The 21,055-nt window shown below is 41.7% G+C and overlaps 1 protein-coding gene across 1 annotated transcript; it reads right to left on the bottom strand.

The window, feature by feature from the left end:
- Positions 1 to 68: 68 nt before the first annotated feature.
- trpm6 (transient receptor potential cation channel, subfamily M, member 6) lies at positions 69 to 20,142 on the bottom strand. The gene is made up of 40 exons (XM_030059249.1): positions 20,058 to 20,142; positions 19,839 to 19,918; positions 19,567 to 19,605; positions 18,732 to 18,921; positions 18,150 to 18,363; positions 17,473 to 17,597; positions 17,169 to 17,340; positions 16,907 to 17,081; positions 16,319 to 16,442; positions 16,160 to 16,232; positions 15,945 to 16,045; positions 15,674 to 15,808; positions 14,760 to 14,813; positions 14,092 to 14,226; positions 13,524 to 13,649; positions 12,543 to 12,814; positions 12,095 to 12,323; positions 11,349 to 11,501; positions 11,099 to 11,254; positions 10,083 to 10,211; positions 9,067 to 9,318; positions 8,342 to 8,516; positions 7,983 to 8,097; positions 7,121 to 7,317; positions 6,833 to 6,965; positions 6,196 to 6,643; positions 5,186 to 5,876; positions 4,217 to 4,314; positions 3,935 to 4,040; positions 3,536 to 3,582; positions 3,366 to 3,430; positions 3,205 to 3,230; positions 3,039 to 3,089; positions 2,777 to 2,842; positions 2,330 to 2,631; positions 2,099 to 2,181; positions 1,803 to 2,008; positions 1,610 to 1,661; positions 1,324 to 1,445; positions 69 to 507 (listed from the first exon to the last, which is right to left on the bottom strand). The coding sequence occupies exons 1-40, from the start codon at positions 20,097 to 20,099 to the stop codon at positions 398 to 400; spliced, it is 6,069 nt and encodes a 2,022-aa protein (XP_029915109.1). The 5' UTR covers positions 20,100 to 20,142; the 3' UTR covers positions 69 to 397.
- Positions 20,143 to 21,055: the final 913 nt, after the last annotated feature.

Genomic DNA, 21,055 nt, shown 5'->3' with positions numbered 1-21,055 from the left:
GATTTTATTTTAGCCAAATGGAACATTTTTATTCTATGTAAGTTAAGTTGCCTGCATTACAGGAACTGGCATCTGCTAAAAGAATGGATATATAAACAAAGTACAAACATTTAAGATTTCAGCAAATCTCAAAAAAGTCTCAACAGCAACGTTTTAATACATGACATTTGGTGTCATAACATAAACCCTTCTTTTTAAATAGTGCCCTGAGTGTCCCTGGTAGAAAAAAGGGCGATCTCTGACACCCCGTGAAACAAAACACATTCACACACTACCACCTTCAATGAGATCTAAAGGTGAAGGTGATACCGAGACAGTGTTTTGTGACAACATATGTGTTTGTGCAGTTGAACTTCGGTGTGTGTATGTATTTTTTTTCTACTTCCCAGGTCACAGGTTATATCCTGGATTCATCGACCTCTTCTCCTTCTTCTTCTTCCTCTTCTTCCCCTGATGTTGGCTCTGCGTCCCTGCTGTTCTCATGACTGTCCGGACGCCTCCTTAAATCTGAACAACAGAAACATCAGTACGAGACATGTCGCTCCAACAACACAGTCATTACCACAAGAAAGAGAATACTGACAGGCCTGGGAGGAAGTCCATGCATCCGGCATGAATAATTTGGTTTGATTTGTTGGGGAAATCTTGGAGAGGACACAAGAAGAGGAAGAGGAAACACAAAGCACCTTTGAAATATCAAAACAAGTGTGTCTGAATGTTTGTGTATGTGTGTTTGTTTGCCGGGCTTGTTTGTTTTTGAGCACACTTTCTTTCCGAGCGCTTATCCTCTAGATGCCGGTATCGTGTCTACCCAGAGACGTTAATTAATAGCTAATCAAAGCTAATGTCTCAGCAGCACATCGCCAGCACAAAGACATGATTAATACGTAATCAAAGGCCGTGGAGCACAACGCACAAAGCAGGGCCCACCCCCATGCCTCAAACACTACTGTTGTCATAGAAATAAACGAACACTCGTGGCTTAATTAGTTGGCTGTTGGTGTGTGTTGTCTTCATTTGAAGTTGTCGGGGATTTAACTCAGAGCCAATGTTGGCCTCTTGAGTGACGACACAGAGGTGACATATAAATACATGCACATACACACGTGCACAAGTGGAAAAAACACTACGTGCACACACACAGACAAAAAAATCCCATGTATACACTAAGGAATGCATATGTCACTATCTCATTAAAACAAATACACTGTGTAGATTCTTTATGTATTTAAGCTATGCAAACACAAAACCACTCTCACTGTCTCTCATAAACACATACATGCCACTACCATACACCCTGTGTGTCTGTCCATGTGCGCTGACCTGTCAGGCCCAGTCGGTGGCAGTAGGCATTGCAGGTGTGTTTCAGCAGGAATCCGCTGATGCCATCGTCTCCCAGGTTATCAGGACCAAACAGCATCTCACCATTACTGCTGTTGTTACTACTGCATTAAAATCAAGCAGTACAAACACAGCTGAAACAATGTTTAATCCTGTCCTTTGCTAATACGTACCTAGGATACTTTGAAATTCTAAGATCTACACTAAATCAAGCGTGGAAAAACAAGCAAAGCCAAACTTTGATCTGGTAGTTTGGTGGTTATTGTACCTTTGGTCGTCTGCCATAATAACTGATGGGTCAGTCAGCTCCTCGTCCACTCCTGTCAAAAACAAAGGAAAAAATTATTGGACACATAAAGGCCAAGAAAGACAGACACAAACTTTTACACTCATGAGTGTGCAAACACAGGCATACAGCAAACATACACACATGTGTGCACATGCTCAAGAAAAGACCCCACCTTGTATATCAAGAACCAGCAGCTCTCTACAGGAGTACTCGTAGGTCCAGTGGGAGAAAGCCAGAAGCATTTCCTCCAGTGAACAGCAGGGGGAGATCTCCTCTCCTGTGTTGTTGTTGTACTTCCTGAAGTCACCAGACATGTTCCTCTCAATAGTAAGCCACTGGCCATTTGAATGCCAAAGCATGAGAGATACATCCAGAAAGCTGGTAGAGACAAAAGGCAAATGTTAATACATGCACACACACTGCTACAGACACACAGAAACACAGAAGGACACCCATACACGAACACACCTTGGAGAGTGGTGCATGCTCTCAGGTTTGACCTGGTTGAATACCTGCATCATCTTCTGGGCTGCTCTCTGCTGCTGTATCTCCTTCAGTGATGCCAAATACAGGAAGAGCATGAAATTTATAGGTTAAAAAAGAGTACATGTGAAAACAGTTTAAAAAATTTCCAATGTCTTAAAATCTAAGAGATTAGGGGCACATTACACGTTTTTTCCTCATTTTTGGCATGCTTACCCTCAAGCAGAGCTGCAGTGCCGTGCTACCATGGAAGTACCTCTGCCAGGCACGCACAACCTCTGGCCTGAAAGCTTTGACCACATACACCAGACCGGGCCTGAGCACGTCTCTCTCTGCCCAGGTACACAGCACCCTGCTCCCCCGGCGCAGACCCCCATCGAGGGAGCCCTCCTCACTGGAAAGTGGTTGCAGCATGGCAGACAGGCCTCGAGATGACCAAGAGGAAACTGTGCTGGAGCTCGGTCCAGGGTTGGCATCAGGAACCTCTTCTAAACAGTAAATGCTCACCTCTTCACCTCCTAGAGAGAATGAGGCAGAATGGGATGCATGAAATACAGAGAAAACAAATGTATGAACACATTTGTGAGCTGATATTTTAGTTACAGAAAATAAACTGACAGTAATTAACAATAGGCAGATGATAACTCCAAGCAAAACACATACCCAGAATGGAAACAGGTGTGAAGGGGATGGTATGGGCCAGTCTCATCAGATTATTTCTCTCCATCGCTTTTAACACAAACAACATAACCACTACTTATGATACTCTACAGGTACAGTCACACATGAAATCTCAGAATTACATCAACTGTATGTGTGCAACTGACTACTCCAGGCAGGAAAAATGAATGGTTTTGGGATATGATGGTCAAAAAAAGTTGAGCACCACTAATACTGAAATGAAACATGATATTCCTGTGTATACCTGAATAGTGAGGATACAGATCATCGGTGGACGGGAATGAGGAGCTCTTGGCTGCAGTGAGCAAAATGAGGGGAAATGAAAGTATACAAACAGTAAGTCAAATTGATGAGTAAATGTAACGTAGAAAACTGTTTTAGAGGGAAATGACCATGGTGTCCTGAAATACCTTCTGGGCCAATCCCACTTTGTAATCTGAAATAGAGAAATAGTGAATTGAAAGCAAATTGAAAGCAGATTCTATTGAACTGTAACTATCTTCTAGTGCTGTAAAAATCTTGACTATGTTTATTAACTCCTCAAACAGATGCACCAAAAGGACAAACTTACGAGGACCTGCGGCTCACAGATCTGGCCGCGCTGTTCCATGCTGACTGAGTGGGACTCCATACATCCTGGAGGCCAATGCAACAATCATCAGCCCAATTTAAGGTACATAATATACGCTCAACACTTCCTATATTCTTTATTAATATTGCTACTATCTACCACAGTCTTACCGGATGGGGAAACACTTGTTTCTGCAACACATCCATGGTGTCAAAATCTGAAATGATATTGATAATATGAATATTCAATTCTTAGAAACAAAACAGAAACATAAAACATTTTATTTGTCTATTGCTGCTGTTTCATACATTTATACACTTGGTTGGTTGTATAATGGTGCTAAGTAACGCCTTGCTATGATAAACTCTTTCTAATTCTCATGTTCTTGACCTTCACCTCCTTATCATTTTCCTCCTGCTGCTACTGAGATTCAGTAGCATGATCCATACTTGCAATTGCTGGCTGAGATAAAGTAAATCTGGACAAGATATTTCTCCGTTTCCACCACAGCCCTCATTTCAAATATACTGTAGGATATTTGACATTGAAATGGGGCTTTAGTTCCATACTTAGCTGACTGAGGCTGGTTGAAGCGGACCAAGATGTAGGTTCTCCTCCTCTCTGCCTCCTTCGCCTCCTCCAGCAAGCATCAGACAAATGAGACTGCATGCTTACCTATTGCCCACATGAAATAGAAGTAAAGAGGTTGCAGTGCAAAATCACAGATTTTAAAATGAAGCAACCAATAGAATGTTTTGCTTCCTGAAAGCTGGATGATCAAGAAATGCAACTGCTATGATTATAATAAATTTCAAAAGAATGTGGTTAAAATACATTCAGTGTGACATTACAGTATTTGGGTTGTTCTCTTGTATCTTGACTGTCTTCCTGTTCTGGCATCTCCCCCTTCCACTCAAAACTTGAGTGAAGTCAGATGACTTGGACCACTCTAGAGAAACAAAATCATATATGTTTTAAAAGATAAAATGTGCACGGACCAATGAGTGTCCACTCTGCAGGACCCAGAGGCTGTCAGGCAATAGTCTAATTAGGTTCACACAGAGATTCATTAGCTAACTTGGCACAAACAAAAAGTTAACTCAAATGTTTGATACAACACAGTTTTGTCTTTGATGTGCAGGGATGGGACACAGAGGAAAGGAATGCTGCATATGTGAATAATCTGTTTAAGTGTCCCCTATACACTGGACCGATAAAACTAATGATGTCCCAGGACAATCAAAAATATTGCCTTTTATTCAACACAGCCTCTGCTGCAAACACAGCTAATGCTGCATTCACTGGAGCTTAAAATTTCCAAAATTAAAATTTCAGCCCTGCAACAAAAATGCATCAACATGTCAACTCAGGAACAATGGATGCTCTTTTCTTAATTCAGAGCTTCTTCCCATAAGCAACAATTTTTGCTGAGTTGTAATGGTAATACTAATGTTGTCAGAGCTGTTGTCTTATCTGTCCTTTAATTCCAATTATTCATATACACATCTTTTTATTGATGTATAACACCAACGGATTAACTTACTCACAATCAAAGTCTATGAAAAACTACAGCTACAATATTTCAAATTTGGGATGGTCCACCTTAACCTTGAGGTGGTTAGAAAAGGGTTTTTGAAACAATCCTAGATAGTGGTCAGAAAACTGAGCCTCAAGCCCTAAAAAATTCCAAAGAACAATAATGAGTTCAGAGCAGATTAATATACACTTATGAATAAAGATCCATTAATCTGATGCATTTCCTCTCTATAAGATCTATGCGGTTCATGACCTAACCAGTGCATAATTAACTGTGACAGTACCTCTGCTCCTGCTGCACTGTAGTGATGTCTCTTCCTTAAGGCTCTTGCCACCCGGAAAACTCTCATTATTCAATGGGAAATTAAGGAAAGGGAATGATCCCTTCAGTGGACTGACTGGAGCATCAGAGAAGGTCATATTCTCCACACTGGACGACAGAGACCGACAGTGGCCATAGGGACGGTCCTTTGACAGGTGTGCCCACCTGGGCAATTTCATGGGTCTTGCCCACTGAGTGGAGTGTCTGGGCCGAGAACTTTGTTGGTTATCATCCTGGCAGAAGGCAGGGTTTACCAAACCTTCTGAGATGTCTCGAGGGTCGGACAACAGGACAGCACAGCTTGATGCTCTGGATACATCCAGGTTAGACAGCTGCTCCTCTGTCTTCTTCTCTTCCTGCTCTTCCTCCTCTTCCTCCTCCTCCCTTTCTTCTTCCATGGATGTCTCTCTTTGACTGGGGTGCAAGTATGAGTCACAGGTCCAGAGTTTGTGATGTGGGGCCTCTAAATCCCTGTCACAGGACCAGGTGGCAGAGGGAGATACACAGCGGGATGGTCCACAGGACTCACAGGGGGTCCGATCCCTGAAACTACTGAAATTATTTCCCACTCCACAGCCATGAGGGAGGGAACCATGGTGGTAAACTTCCTGCCACACCTCACTGCGGTGGGATGGAGCAGTACATGGTGCATCCTGAGTAAAGAAAAAAGCAGTTATTAAACAAAATATCCTAAAACTCTAAAAGTAATTAGATATCAATAGCTATTATATACCGGAGCTGAAAGGTCACGTTAGCATATCCTGTAATAATGAGCAATGTGGAAAATCTCCTTGTTCTTGTCCCCCTACAGGCAGGTCAGAGGTCAGGGGCAGCTACAGAGTAGCACCAGTGGAGCTTCTAGGGGACTATATCCTAATTCCTCATTTTTATTTCCTTCTTACAATACCAACACAATACAAACAAAAAATCACAGAAAGGGACAACATCAGTGAGGCATACTGAAAACAGCACCTCTTTCTGCTCCTCCTCCTGCTCCTCATCATGTCCTTGTCTTCCCCCCCGGCTTCCCCTGGCGCCTACATGGTACTCTGATGCCAATCTGCTCGCCACCCGAGTGTAGCCCCTCAGCAATGAAGGCGGAGTACTTTTACACGTCTTGGCCAACACTCGCCGCAGGCTGATGATATCTCCATCTCTTCCACCTCTGTGTGGGAGAGTCCAGCTGTGCGGGAGGACATGGTGGGATGCTGCGATAGCTCGATATTTGGCCGGGCATGCCTCCTCCTGATTTAGTCTGCCTCTGATGTTGTCAGAGGCGGAGAGCAGGGTGAGGGTGTCCACAGCCAAGGCTGACAGGTCCTGGAGCTGACCCAGCTGACCGTCCAACAGTGACAGACTGTCCTGAATGAAGTGGACCCTCTCTGAAACCTCTTCAACCATCAAGCACATTTCCTCCGCTCTAGTGGTGCACAAATACAGATAGACATACACAAGGCTCAAGGATGTGAAGTTTGATAGTTACAATGTCGCATATCTGTGGCTCTAGTTTTGCACATGGACTCGAACTTTACAAAAACTGCACAGGTCATCGTCCTCTTTATAAGGAACATATAATGGAAAGGAATATAATTAAATAAATAAATGAAACCTCTCAGCTGTGGCTCTGATCCTGTTGATCTGGCTGCTCTGGAGACCTTCACTCTTCTCATGAAAGTAGGTCTCTACACATCTTTCCTCAAATTCATGGAGCTTCTTACGATCCTCAGGGCCAAGGTAGAGCTCTGGTAAAGAGGCAGAATAAACAAAGAGTCACAATTTTGAAAAACGTTCTGCATTCTGACCTTTAAGGTGTTGGCAAACAGTGAAACAAATTAATAGAGACACACCTGACCAGATGAACAGACACAGATACATATACTCCGACTAAAGTACTCACTGAGCCCAGAGCCTCTCTCCTCCTGCTCAGCCTCTCCACTAAGTCTCCTGTAGATGGCGCTCACACCGAGGGTCATGTGACTGAGGACGATGAGTGGCGGAGGAAGCCATGGCCTGTCCTGATAGGTCATGATGTAGCGGTAACGGTTGTACTTCCACAGCTTATTTGATGTTGATGCCATGTCAAAGTAAATGTTGCTGTTTACAAGAAGATAAAAACATAGTTTGTAGTAGAATCCCTCAAATCTGTGATGCAGAATTTTCCACTTCCATATGATTGGTCTGCCTCTTGTTGCTGTAAATTAAATGATGACTGAAAATACACATCCAGGTTGCTGAGCAGAATGCACTTTAATCTTCCTGTGTCAATAAAAACAGGAGAAATCAAAATTTTGCAACAGTCATGAATTTGTCAGACAGGGTAATTAGCCATGCTATAATATCAACACACAGATCCAGTAGAAATTATGAAGTGTGGTTGATGTAAAATGTGTCATTTAAGGTCAAGTGTCCACTGCTTTGCAAAGTTCACAATAATGCAAAATGCAGAGATTTTTATCATTGGGTGGTAGGAAATTGTGTAAACTGGTTTGGCATTAGACTGAATGTAGCAAATTTTTATTGCAATGTAAAGCCAAGGTGAGGCATTTGCCAGTTTTTAGGGGAAAATGCATGGCATGCAGTGGAGCATAAAAACAGCAGTGAGTATGTTTTTTCATAGAAACATTATCCAGCGCAGCTCAGTGAGATAGAGTTAAAAACTATATATCTAGGTTTTGGAACAGAATATATGAATAGACCACATATACTACCCTTTTCAATTAGGCACAGTTAATTGAATCATTCATTATTAAGATGCTTACTTAAAGAACGCGATGAGAATGTTGACCATGATGATGTACTGGAAGAACAGATAGACAGCCTGGAGGAAGGGTGTGAGGAAGGAACCAGGAGGACAGGTGCTGTTTTTGGCACATGCTGTTACACACACACACACACACACACACACACACACACACGCACACAAAGTGGAAAAACACACGCATGTCAATAGCAAAAGTCAATACAATGTTTTGACTTGTGAAGAACAACGGAAATTTGAAGGTTTTTAATGTTACATATTTGATATATATCAGCTGTTGATAAACCAGTGACATTTTCTGTGAATGCTTCAGTCTACACTTAAAAATGGGTATATGTCATTTTCTATTGAACCTCGAACCATCTATCTCTCCTGCGTAGACCTCTCCAAAAATCATCCAATAAGGCTGAAAGACCACATCCCTGGCTAGGCTCCAGGATGGGTCCTCATCTGGTGACAGGATGGCTTTCCTGGACACTCCAAAGCTCAGCAGCACTATCGCCATCATCACCACAATGAAGAACATGTTACTGGTCTGGGCAGACAAGGAAAGGGAAGGAAAGGGGAGAAAATGGGTGCAAAAAAGAGGTGAGAAAATAATAACTAAAATGTATGAACTTTTTCCTTTTCAAGTGTTCCTTACCTCTGCCAGTTGGACAGGGGTTATGTTTTCGCCCCATTCCATGTTTGTTTTTTTTTCTGCAGGATATCTCAAAAAATTATGAATGGATTTGCATGAAAGTTGGTGGAAAGTTAGTTGATCATGGGCAAAGGAAGAAATGATAAATTTTTTCACACTGATTGGCTAAAGAAGTGTGTGGTGTGGTGATGGGCCCGATTAACTGTTGGTGAATATTATATTTGGAACTGGCATATCTTCACATTTGCATAGTGTTGGTGGAGGGATGCGCTCTAGTGTTTTTTTTTTCTAGTATTACAGATGTGCAGATATATTTCTCATGCAGTGTACATCCAGGTACAGCCTCGCATCTGTAAGAATGGGCTACAAAAACTATTCAATGCCTCAAAATCTTATCCAGTTTGCTTCTTGCCCTTACAAGAAGTAGTATCCTGTGTCTACATACCATCTTGGTGATCATGGTGAGGTAAGGTCCAGCATGTTGGTTGACTGCCAGCAGATCCAATACCCTGACGAACCAAAAGATGATGTCCAGACAGTAGCTGATGCGTCCTGCTGTCCGATAAGAGCCTGTATGCCAACGCAGCACAAGTCCAACCAGGAAGAGGAGGATGGCAATGAAGTCAGACACATTCCAGTACTCTGAGAACCAAATCTTCAGCTTCTGACTCAGCTTCCTCGGCTCTGACATTAGCACCTAACAGAAATGTACACATTTGGACAGTTTTTATGTCACCAAACACCATTGTAATGGAAACCAGCCCACCAAATTTCTTGGGCAAAGGTAATCACATTAGTCAGTTATAAAATTCCTTTCATTCACAAATAAAATATATATTATATGCTTTTACTTTTCTATTTTATGCCTACGCCTTCAAATACAGATTACTTTACAGCACATCTCTGAAGTATAGATTTGATATAGGAAATGTGATATCATGGTTGTAATTGAATAGTGTCTAAAAATAGGGAACACTAGTCTCCTTTTAGGTAACTGTATGATAATCACATGTAAACATCCGTAGCAATTTCACAAAGGCAAAAGGCTAATTGGAATAGGGGGCTAACTTCAAGAAACACTGGAGCAATCTTTGAAGCCATACTGCCATCATTGATCACTTCTGAACATTCCTTTTGACATTTTAAATTCGCAGCTTTCTGTGGGAAAGGTACCGCTGACGCCTACATGGGAGCATGTAGTTAAATAGTAACAAAAGAGAGAAGAGAGGCACATAACAGGGAAGAAGAGAGAAAATGGGAGAGGACATTAATTATAGTCAAAACTGTGGCAGTCTAAGAATTTGAGTCTAAACACACTCGTGATAAGGGCTGCAATTCACACACAGCAGTGCAACTCACCAAACATGACCCCTAAGTGGCCCTCTCCCTGTTTGCTCTCCCTGCCTCACTCCCTCCTCTCTCTTCTTCCTACTCATTCTATTTCACCACTTGCTCTCTCACCTCTCTGGTTTTCTCCACTGCAGTGGACAGGATGTAGGCTATGACCAACCATTCCTGAACACTGGGCTGATCTTCCATTTTCACCAGGACAGTGTAGGAAAATAACATCAGGAAGGCTAAGTAGGACATCTACAGCAGGGATGGAGAAAAAGAGAGAGAGAGAAGTAGGCCTAAATGGCAAGCAGAGCAAAGTATCCACACACAAAACCATACTCTAAATCCTGCACTTTTACATAGGAAAACGAGGCATCTCAACTCTTAGTCCATAAATAAAAACAGTTTGAGAAAGATAAGATGTCATATTTAATCACACATATAAAAACAGAAAATGAGATTGAAGGCCATGGGCAGAAAGACTCAGGAATCACCAAGGATGTCATAACAATCGATCCTCCAGTATAAAGCCAGTACCAACATTTTGAAAATGATGCCAACATTCGTGTTTAGTGTTTTTAGTGTCAGTTTAACTTGATCCCTCACAGTGTAATTATTTTTTTTTATTCTAAAGTGGCCTTTGAGCTTATTCACACAGAATCTTCTTGTTTTGAATGGGGGTAGTCTGGCAGGACTCCGCTGTACTGGCAGTGCACACCGTCTGGCCTTCTGATGAGAAGTTGAACCAGATTCAACTTTTTCCAGAACACAACTCGACATCACGTTCCAGTGGCCAGTCAGTGTCTTTAAATATTGAAACACTTGAAGTCGGTAAATCACACCATGGCATTTATTCGTGCAGCAGGATATTTCATACATTTCCTTTCATTTGAAATTAGTATTTTGTTTTGGTGCTTTGCTTTCTACCCAAGAGTTACAGGTGCAGTTTTCTTATTCGTGTCTAGCTTGTGCATTTACATACTTAAACAATATTTGGAATAAAAGGGTGTGTGCTAAATGAGAAATTTCTCGTTTTGCCATGGTATCAAAACAGGTTTTGAGAAATGTATAATTTCACTGGTACTGGTATTACTAGCAAAGTTCTGGTATGGTAACATCCCCTGTGCCTATACGCCACCTACTGTGTGGAACCAGAACTTGACAACAGGAGCAGTGTAGAACTCATAGAGCCTCCTGATCCAGAACAGACACCGCGTGGTCAGTGAGGAGACAGTTTCTGATATTGGACCAAGACAACTTTCATAGCATGACAGGCCTCGCTCTGCATCCTGGTGATCCTGTTAGAGAACAGAGCAGAATACTGTCATCCATCACTTGTCCCAAGCCATGAGGATTTCAGTGTGCTGGATAAGTCTGCCACTGGCACGTTACCGCCTGCCCAGTTTCCTCCTGAGTCACCAATGGCTTCACAGAGTCACGCCCAAAGAGCAGCGCCTCATGGGTCTGTGGTACATGGCACATCTCAGCCTGGCTCTTAAACTCCAGCAGCAGGATGGCAGGGGGCAACAGGAGGCACAGCATGATCTGAGAGAGCAGGAGGGTAGGAGATCAAGACCCTTCATCACTATGGGTGTCATGTGAGCTTGTTCAACTAGAACCTAAACACTGAAACTTAAATCTCTTTTAGTGGCATCAGCTCTCTCTTACATCTACAGATCCTAATTTATACAATATATAATGATGGAGCTGGTAAGCCAAGTCTGTATGCAGAACCACACGTTACACTACTATGACTACTATGATATTTTATTAATCCCCATATCCCCAATTCTCTTTTCAGGTATATAATACTCCAATCTACAGTGCAGAATATTCCCCGGGGAGCTGTCAGAGATTCAGATCAGTGTCTTGACCTCAGCTGGGCAGATGTTTGAAAACATGGGACTTGAACCCTGGTTATCCAGAAAAATAGCATTTAAGCACTGTGCAACCCTGTAGCCTGTAGAGAATTTTTAGCAATATGCTCATTTAATTTGTTATTTTTAACTGTCACCTATAATTTCATTTTCTTTCTTACAACTTAACTATAATAGTGAAGAATGTGATTTTAGGAAAGCAGGAAAGCACTTCAGATTTAGAATGACCTGACACACTCTGGCAATGTTTACAATGTCTACCTTTAGAAAGGAGTTCTTCCTCATGTTGAGTGGCCCAGTCCAGAGATCAGTGAGAAGGGTCTGAGTGCAGGAGTGTGTGACAAACAGCCTGTGACCTGAGGAGACAGACAGCTGCAGACAGGTGAAGTGGCTCCATGCCTCCATCTCAGAGGTCAGCAGCTTCATGGCCATCTGTTCGCTCTGACGAAACGCACAGTCCAACACATCCACCGCAAGCTGACCAAACTCACTGAGATACAAATACAGGTGGGATATATATGGACAGCATAGTTTTAGAAAAATAGAGCCATGACAAGAACATGACCATTACAAAACCTATATAAATATCTACATAAATAACGATGCACCAAATTAATTATGCTAATGTATAACTCCTTTTGGCTGGCAAGAACTCACTGTGCTGATGTTTTACAGATTAGACAAACAACGGCCCCAAACACACACTCACAGTGAGTACATCTTGAGTTGCTCGACAGTGTTGTCATCCATGTTGCTTTGCCGTGCCTCAGAGGCCATGGAGCGGTAGAGTTTACAGGCCACCGTAGCACGCGCCAGTGCTTCCTCGCCATGCTGCCACAAGAATAGTGCCAACGGCTGGCGCCGCTGAAGCACCGCCCACACAAACAGGTCATTGAAATTGAAGTGAACCAGCAGTGAAGGTTCACCAAGGTCAGGGGTCGAGGTCCTTCCTCGACAGTTCCCAGGTGATGAGTCTGTTTCCTAGACAGAGCGAAACAGCAGAATGATGAATAAGCAAAGAGATTAAAAAGGGGAGAAGGGACAAGGAAATAAAAGAAAGGGCAGAGGAGGTTTGAGAGCAGAATAAGGGGAGGGGGAAGTAAAGGAAAGGAGAGGAGGATGTAAAGAGAAGGGGAGATGATGGAATGAGGACAGAGCATTACAATGTAGGAATAAATGTTCTTTCAAAGCTGCCTCTAAGAACTTAGGGGTGCCTTAGAGATCCAAAAAGTGCCATTAAGAAACTTAAGTTTGAGATTTATAGCAAATGGAATTCCTTGGATAACTTAAAAGAAATTTCGAATTCTAATCTCAAGCCAGAGCTGATTTGTCATCTACGCTGGCTCCAAGATGTATCAAAAGCAGAAATAGATGTTAGGTTTGTGGTCAAGGTAATTTCAGTATTTCATTTTTTTTTTGTCTTTTGACAAATGACAAGCACTCTGTATATAAATGTAATTTTCAGAGGTTCTTAACCTCATCATTGCTCCCCACGATGAAATCTCAACACTGTAATACGCGGTGAACATTTTCAAAAAGCCCCTTAAAGGCACTACAACTACAGGTTATTACAAGATAACACATTTGTCACGTTTTGGCTGTGAGAAAGATCCAATTCTTTGTGGAGTACAATATTTTTTACTATTACCCTGTATTTGCTTTCTGCCACATAAGTGAAAAAAAGGCCAACCTTGCGTTTGTAAGGCTGAGCAGTTCTGAAGAAATGCAGGCGCTGGGGACTCCTGCTCCTCTTGGAGTTGGGTGCCACTCCTGTCGTCTGTTTAGATAGTGAGCTGGAGCTGTCCCGGACACTCTCCTGTCACACAACGGCAACCAAGAACAGTTTGTGTGAAAAGACACAAGTATAACTACAGACCTTTTTCACAGCACCCATTTGAACATGAAATAGCAGGTAAACACAGGTGTTACTAATGACATCAATTAAGGTTTTTGCTCCATTTCAGTGTAGCAGAACGTTTTCAGTGAGCCAGCATGAACAACAGCAGGGCCAGGCTCGGTTAGACCTAAATGGAATGGGACCTTCATTAATGTCATTAGTAACACCTGTGTTTACCCTGCTATTTCATGTCAAAATATCTGCTGTGAAAAGGGTCTATTAATGAACAAAGTAACATAAACAAACTTATTTAACTGATGTTTGGGGGGACATTTAACAGAGCAGAGTGGACAAATGAAGAGCAGTATATAACTTGTCGACTGATGATGAGTGTACTGCTGATACGTTGATCCCTGCTCACCTTGTCCTGCAGGCGGTTGTAAGCAGCTCTGAAGTGTTTGCGTGTGTAGGTGCTGCGGTACGCTCCTCCTATCAGGTACTCTATCACCAGGCCCATGTCGATGACAGACAGACGGTAACTTCTGGGCAGAGAGGTCTGCACACACACACAAAAACACATTACAGAAATGCTATATACAAGAACACACAAATACATATAAACACACACATTAGTACTACAACTTAATGCACTTAAGCTAAGCTCAAGTCCTGTCCTATCCTGTCTTAAAGCCAATATTGTCTGTGTGAACTGGCTTGTTATGCTTCTATATAAAGTGGCTTAAAATAGATATTAAGTGATTTTATGTGATTTCATCCAGACAACTAGGGCTGGTCGATATGGACAAAACTGAATCACAATATTTTAAAATACCTCAATATTGATACTGCAACAGTACTACAGGGGATATGGGGATATGCTCACCAAGCACAGAGAGACAAATAAAAGCACAGCCTAATAATTTCAGAAAACTGCATCCCTTTACTGTAATGCAGCCTTTAAAACCAGGAAAAGACAACACATCTACCATATCACAAACTTACGATATCCAAAATCTCAGCGGACACCTTGTCTCATATCACAATATTGATTTAATATCAAAATATTGCCAAGCACTACTAACAAGTTACCTGTTTTGCATCTTCAACAAGGTGCTGGAGGAAACTGTCTGTTTGTCCCTGTGGCTTAGGAGAGAAATAGCATTATGATATTATTTTTAATGAATCACGAATGATTTAGATTGATATAAACAGGTAAATACAAAGTACCCACTACAGAGTCACTCAGTCTGCACAAAAGCCCAGTATATTTGTTACTTCTTAATGAAATAGCAAGATAAACAAATCTGCAAAAGACTAAATACTCACATAAACAGTAGCAGCCCATGGGTGCTTCATCTTTTTAAGGGTACTTATTATCACGGGGTTATCAATTATTAAATATACTATAATACTCAGAAGATAAAGGCAACGAGGAGAAAGCCAAGAGCGAGTGGACCATGAAAAAGAGCTCTGTGATCTCAAAAACATCTTTAAACAACTGGGAAAACACTATGAATAATACTGACCAGAAAATGGAGATAATTTCAGTGAAAAACACTTACAGTGCATTATTGTGATTTCAATCAAGGACACTGCTTTGGAATTTGTGCTTAAAGAGCTAGAAAAGGGAGCCACTAACAAAAGAACTGAATTTCCTTTGTTTATGTAGCTACGAGACGTCCAAGGGACAAAGAGGAAATCACACAACAAAACAGACAAAACTAGTGTAGGGTGAAAGCATCAGCGTACAATGTTTTGTGTTACACTTGGGCGTTTGCAGTGTCAACTCTGTGTGGCTATTGTGAGTGATTCAATAAATCCCTTCTTTGCTGAGAAATAAATTTGTGTTGAGCATATTACAACTTCATTTCTATGTTGTATTTGTATACTATTTCTGTTCTTCACCAAAGGCAGAAGTAAATGGTGTTAAGGAGATGGAGGATTTAAAAAAAGAAAGTGACACAACATTAAGTACAAAAATCAGGTTAAGGTGTTATAATAACCGTGTTATAGAGCTCCTCCAGGCGATCCACACTGAGGAAGCGGCTCATGGTCATGCCGTTGTCAATCAGCAGTTTGACAAAACTGACACGGTCCATCACCAGAGCATCCAGCATGGCTTGTTCCAAGGAGCCCACCTGGATGCATCACATGAAATAATTACAATTACATGATCACACAACCACTATGAAAATTTTTAGAGAATACATGTCATGTCTTCTGGCATTTAATGAGACCACAGCATGCATTAGTGATGAACCTTATCAACCTCACCTGCCAATGCTGTCTGTACACCAGGACATGTTTCTTAGCAATGTCAGCTCTATCCCATGCTAGCGCCATGCTCAGCTGCTCTGCAGGACTGGCATTGGTTCCTTTTCATCATACAAACATTACACAGATTACACAAACAAATCTGATGTGTCCAGCCCACACTGCCATTTGTCTCAGACTACCATTATCACAGCAAAGAAGTAGAAAATAAGAACCTTTGAGTGTAGTGGTCAAAATAGCTGAATCTGGTGCCTGCTGGTCGTCTGACTCTGAATCAAAGATGGTGATCTGTTGTTCAAACACATAAAATGAAACAGTGTAAGCAGCCCAAATGTCTTGTCACAACACACATTTAAAACTGTTGCTATACTTACAGACTGCCTGTGATCCATACACTGCAGGAGAAGGCTGTAAAGGTGAGAGGCTTCTGCCCTCTCTACTCCAAACACATTCGCAATCCTAACAAGGAAGTCCTCCTGGATGTCAGCAGCCAGCTGCCTAAAACATGCAGTAACCAGATTAACTGTCAACAGCTCTGTTCAATAAATATTTGGTTCACAAGCTATCTGTGCAGTTTCAAACTAACAAGATGCTTTCTTTAATTCAGATTTTGTTTGCCCCAATGCTAAGTTATGCACCAGTTTTAGAAAGAATATAGAAAGCTGCACAGTAGCTTGCAAAGTATACCAAGGCTGTAGATTTATACTCAACAAAAATTTTTATTAATTTAAGAAAACATTGATTATGCACATATTCTTAAGATTCTAAGATAATTCGTCATTCTTAAGCCTAAACACAGTACAGCCTGATTTAAATATGGGCCTTTATTGAGACCCACTTGTTGACTAATCCTTTGGACAACCCGCCGACTGGTCGACATCCTGAGTCCAGCTGTGATTTAGTGTAAAACAGGCATCATGAGTTGAAAAGGTCTAAGTCAGAAATCTACATCCTCTACGTACCTGTCTATAGCAGTCTGCTTGTGTAAGAAAGCAAGCAGGTCAGCAGCCCTGCCTGATCCCTCGAAGACAAAGACTGGCACAGGGGGCACCCTGCTTACATAGTCCAGCACTGTGGATACAATAGCAGGGCCTCCCTCCACCACCACACACACTGCTGGCACCCCTTGGTTCAGTCCTACAAGGAGGGGAAGAGAGCAAGGGTGATGCTACTTACATCAGTCACATCAGCCTTTATGCCGTACCGACAAACACACCAACTCACGAGGGTGTATCCTCTGCAGCTGGATGTGTTTCTCCAGCTTCCTCCTGAGGCCTTGCTGGCAACCATGTTTTCCCAGAGTTCCATCATCCACCAACAGGAAATGGGAGTGGAAACCATTAAGACAAGCCCTCTTGCTCAAGGGGTTTCCCAGAGGCTGGTAGGGCCTGAATACCTGAACCACACCAAAGGGCAGGAGACAAGGACCATATATGAGCACACTAAGACATATTAGTGAGGTTTAAACTTATTCAATACCAAACTGATGAGAAGGTGTAATCACATTCAACAAGATTTTAGCACTCACATCTCTGCCTATAAGGTCACTGTTATTGTCAATCACCCCCCATGGCGTGACTCCCACTGTATTTCTCTTCCTGAGGTCATGGCTGCCAAATGTTTTCACCGCTTCCCCAACATACTTTGACACACCTAGAGAGGATATAAAAAGAGACCATGGCATGTTAAAATGAAAAGTAAAGTATTAGGCTATATGCTGTATATCAAATTCAAGGATGACAAAGTTCTGTACAATTCAACAAGCTTGCAAAAGAAATAACTAACACTGCAAGCAAATACATACAATTATCTGCTACTGCATTGCATTGACAACTTTAACAACTTTGTCAACTTTAGCCTATGACTGCTAAACTTACTAATCAACATTACTAATCAGCTGTATATTTACAACGTGTGTTGATTTATCGAATAAAAATGACAAACAAAATGAGCAATGATTGAGATGAAGTTGGAAATCCCTCATTTAGTCACATGAAGGTATTAATGAATCAGCAGCATACCATATCTTACCTCAGAATCTAGTCATTGCTTGTCATGTCCGTTCTTATCAGACACTGCTCTATAACTCATTTTAGGTCCTTATGACAGAAACTGACAGCAGACATTTGTTACCAGTACAAATGTAACCATGCACACACAAACACACCAACACCAGTCACAGATACAGCCATTTCCGGCCCGTACCAGTGTTAATTCCATCAGTGAGTATCCATGCCCCTGTGCTGAGAGCGGCAGTGATCAGCCCCTTGCTGAAGGCCTGACTGACTTTAGGGGGCAGGGTGAAGTTCTCCGAGCCTCCCTGGACAGTCAGCAATAGCTTGGGCCTCTCCATCTGCCACTCTCTCAGCATCAGCTGCAGTAGCATCTCTGGCTTTGAGTCTACAGCCACACGAACAAACTGGAGAGTAAAATACACATGGAGTTATTTGGGACTGCGAGGTTCACAATTCATTTACGTATGTGTTCTGCTCTGTGATTTTAAGTCTGTCATGCTCTAATTACAAACAAATTATCTTTCTATTCAACCTACTAACATGTTAACATCACAACGAACGACAAAGAAGCTAGGCACACCTGTTTATGAAACCATCACAATCCAAACGCCTGTCTTGCTCACCCCAGGCCAAACATTTACCTTCAATTTTATGAGTAATCCCTTGTAGAAAATTAGATTAGACTTCTCTAAATTTAGCATGTTAATTGAGCAAATACAAAAATTTTCCTATGGCCTAGAAACACACATAGACTGAAAACAGATTTACAGACCTTGGCCCGACAGACGCGTGTAGCACTGTCCTGGAAGTCTATGATCCCATAAGCGTTAGTGGGACTGGCCCTGGTGTGGAGCTCTGTGGACCAGTCCTCCTGCCCATCCTGTCCAGGACCAGGACAGAGGGACATGGGAGGGAATGAATCCTGCCAGAGGTGCTCCCCTATTAGGCGGCCACAGCAGCATCTGGGAAGTGGAAAGAGACAGGAACCATACTGGCTGACAAAAAAAACCTTCCCGCTTTCCCTTTCTCATTGTCCTTATCAGTGTCTTTATATATCCTTTCACTTTTATTAGATGGCAATCTTGGTGACTGAAAGTCCCATCAAACAATTTGGGGAAAAGGGTTTTTCCTTCCTGCATAATGTGTTCACGTCATTCAAGAGGGTAACAAAATTCAACTGGAAACCTATTTTACAGGTTTAAGTGGTTTAAAATGTGACAGTTTGGGGAAAGTCTGTCATTAAACAAAAGCAACTTGTTCAGCAAAGAGACAAAAAGCACACTCCAAACAGATCTTAGGCATTATATATATATGTACTTAATTAACAAGACTAGCCTATGAAACAAATAATCAATAATAATCATCTCCATTTTCCCTTCATCCAGTAACTTCTAATATTATTGACAAAGTCAAGATATGCAATATAATATGATATAATGTAAGACATTCCACTTTCTAAATATTGCAACCCACCCACATGTAGTCAATTTTAGTCATAGACACTTTCCATGATGCAGTGTGTCACCAGAATGAGAAGAGAGCTCATGCAAACACACACACACACACACACACACACACACACACACACATTTTATATATCACCATACCTGATCAAATTTTGGCAGACTTGACATACTGGAATGCATCTGCACCAAACAGGAAATAACACATTACAAAAAAAAACACATGATCTCTTTTCCTGGAAGAACGGGCTAAATTCCAAACATTTCTGCTCTCAGAGTAATGTTTTATGCATTCAGTAGTGCTAGTGAAAAATTGTGTACTATTGCGTAAGCCAGATAGGATTTCTGTTAAGAAATTCATATGCTATAGTCACTTTTTTGGTTAGTCATCAGTGTATATTCAAATTCCCATTTACCTGTGTAAGTCCCGAGAGGAAGGGATAAACTTTACACACTCTCTCTTGAGGAAGGTTTCCTCAATCCAAGATTTTCGTGACTGAAATGAGAAAAGAAAAGTTGGGTTTTAGATGACACATCCAGGAGAGTCAGAGTAAAAAGTTTCTCAACTTCTGTCTCAAACCTATTCTTTAGCAAAATAATGGCTTAAGCCTTCCAGGAGAAGTTTCAGTAATGACCTTTTCAGTGAGGCTCATGGCAGTGTTGTCAGCCCTCAACATGCTGGACCCACAAGCAGCTCCCGGTCAAACAAACGTAGGCTTGCTCTGTCAAAAACACTGACCGGATGTGAGGCACAACACCCTGCCTCTCATTCAGCCTCATGGCTCCTTAGCCTGCTCTGTCAGGGTCCTGCCTCTGTACTGCATTTCCCACACCACTCATGAAAATACAGCCCTACCCAGTACAGCATTGTTGGAAGGAAACACACACACACACACACACACACATCCGTTTCCTGAGATTTACACACGTGATTCAGGGGCTGGTGCTGTCATTCCCTAGGTCGGTCTGGGTCAACACCAGAACTGTGCAGCACGTTTGTGCTGTTTTTCTTAATACAACAACAACAACAACAGTAATAATAACATGTCATTAAAGGCAATAAACTATCCAAAGTGATTTGGCGTAATGGTTAACCAAACAGTGATTAAATTAGGATTTCTAGTAATCCTAGGGTTATCATTCTCATAAGATAAACCACCAGCAATAGAATAAATGAATTACTTTTCCAGAAAAACATCCACGTATACATTTTGTTTCAGCTTAAGACATTCTACCCTAAGACATTCTACCCTCATTTACATATTATAGTACTTTTTCTTTCAATCACAGGGTATTTCACAATCTTTTCTTTTGCACTGCAATTTTTACGCTTTTAAATTAAATACAGACAAAGAGGGGAGAAACGAGGGACACAACACAAAAACACACACAAACAACCAAAGAAAGAGAAAAAATGTAAGTGAAAAAAGGAGGGGCTCCAATGTAAGTGTGTGTGTGTGTGTGTGTGTGTGTGTGTGTGTGTGTGTGTGTGTGTGTGTGTGTGTGTGTGTGTGTGTGTGTGTGTGTTCAGCTTCCCATCACCCTGATGAATCAGACTACATGGAAATACACCGGAGGCCGCGACATTGTTACTTAACATTTCCAGGGAAATAAACATTTACGTCTTCTACAG

This window comes from Myripristis murdjan, chromosome 9 (genome assembly GCF_902150065.1).
Source record: "Myripristis murdjan chromosome 9, fMyrMur1.1, whole genome shotgun sequence".
NCBI classification, from domain to species: domain Eukaryota; kingdom Metazoa; phylum Chordata; class Actinopteri; order Holocentriformes; family Holocentridae; genus Myripristis; species Myripristis murdjan.
Note: the sequence above shows the minus strand (reverse complement) of the source record. Positions and strands in the feature narration are given on the sequence as shown.

Bases quoted from the DNA above. Each gene is read 5' to 3' on its own strand.
- trpm6 (XM_030059249.1), bottom strand. From the start codon at position 20,099: ATGTTGAGGGCTGACAACACTGCCATGAGCCTCACTGAAAAG. The intron at 17,082-17,168 runs GTGAGTTGGTGT...CCCTCCTTGTAG, and splicing joins GCTGCAGAGGATACACCCTC to GACTGAACCAAGGGGTGCCA. The intron at 3,431-3,535 runs GTAAGACTGTGG...ATTGGCCTCCAG, and splicing joins AACAAGTGTTTCCCCATCCG to GATGTATGGAGTCCCACTCA.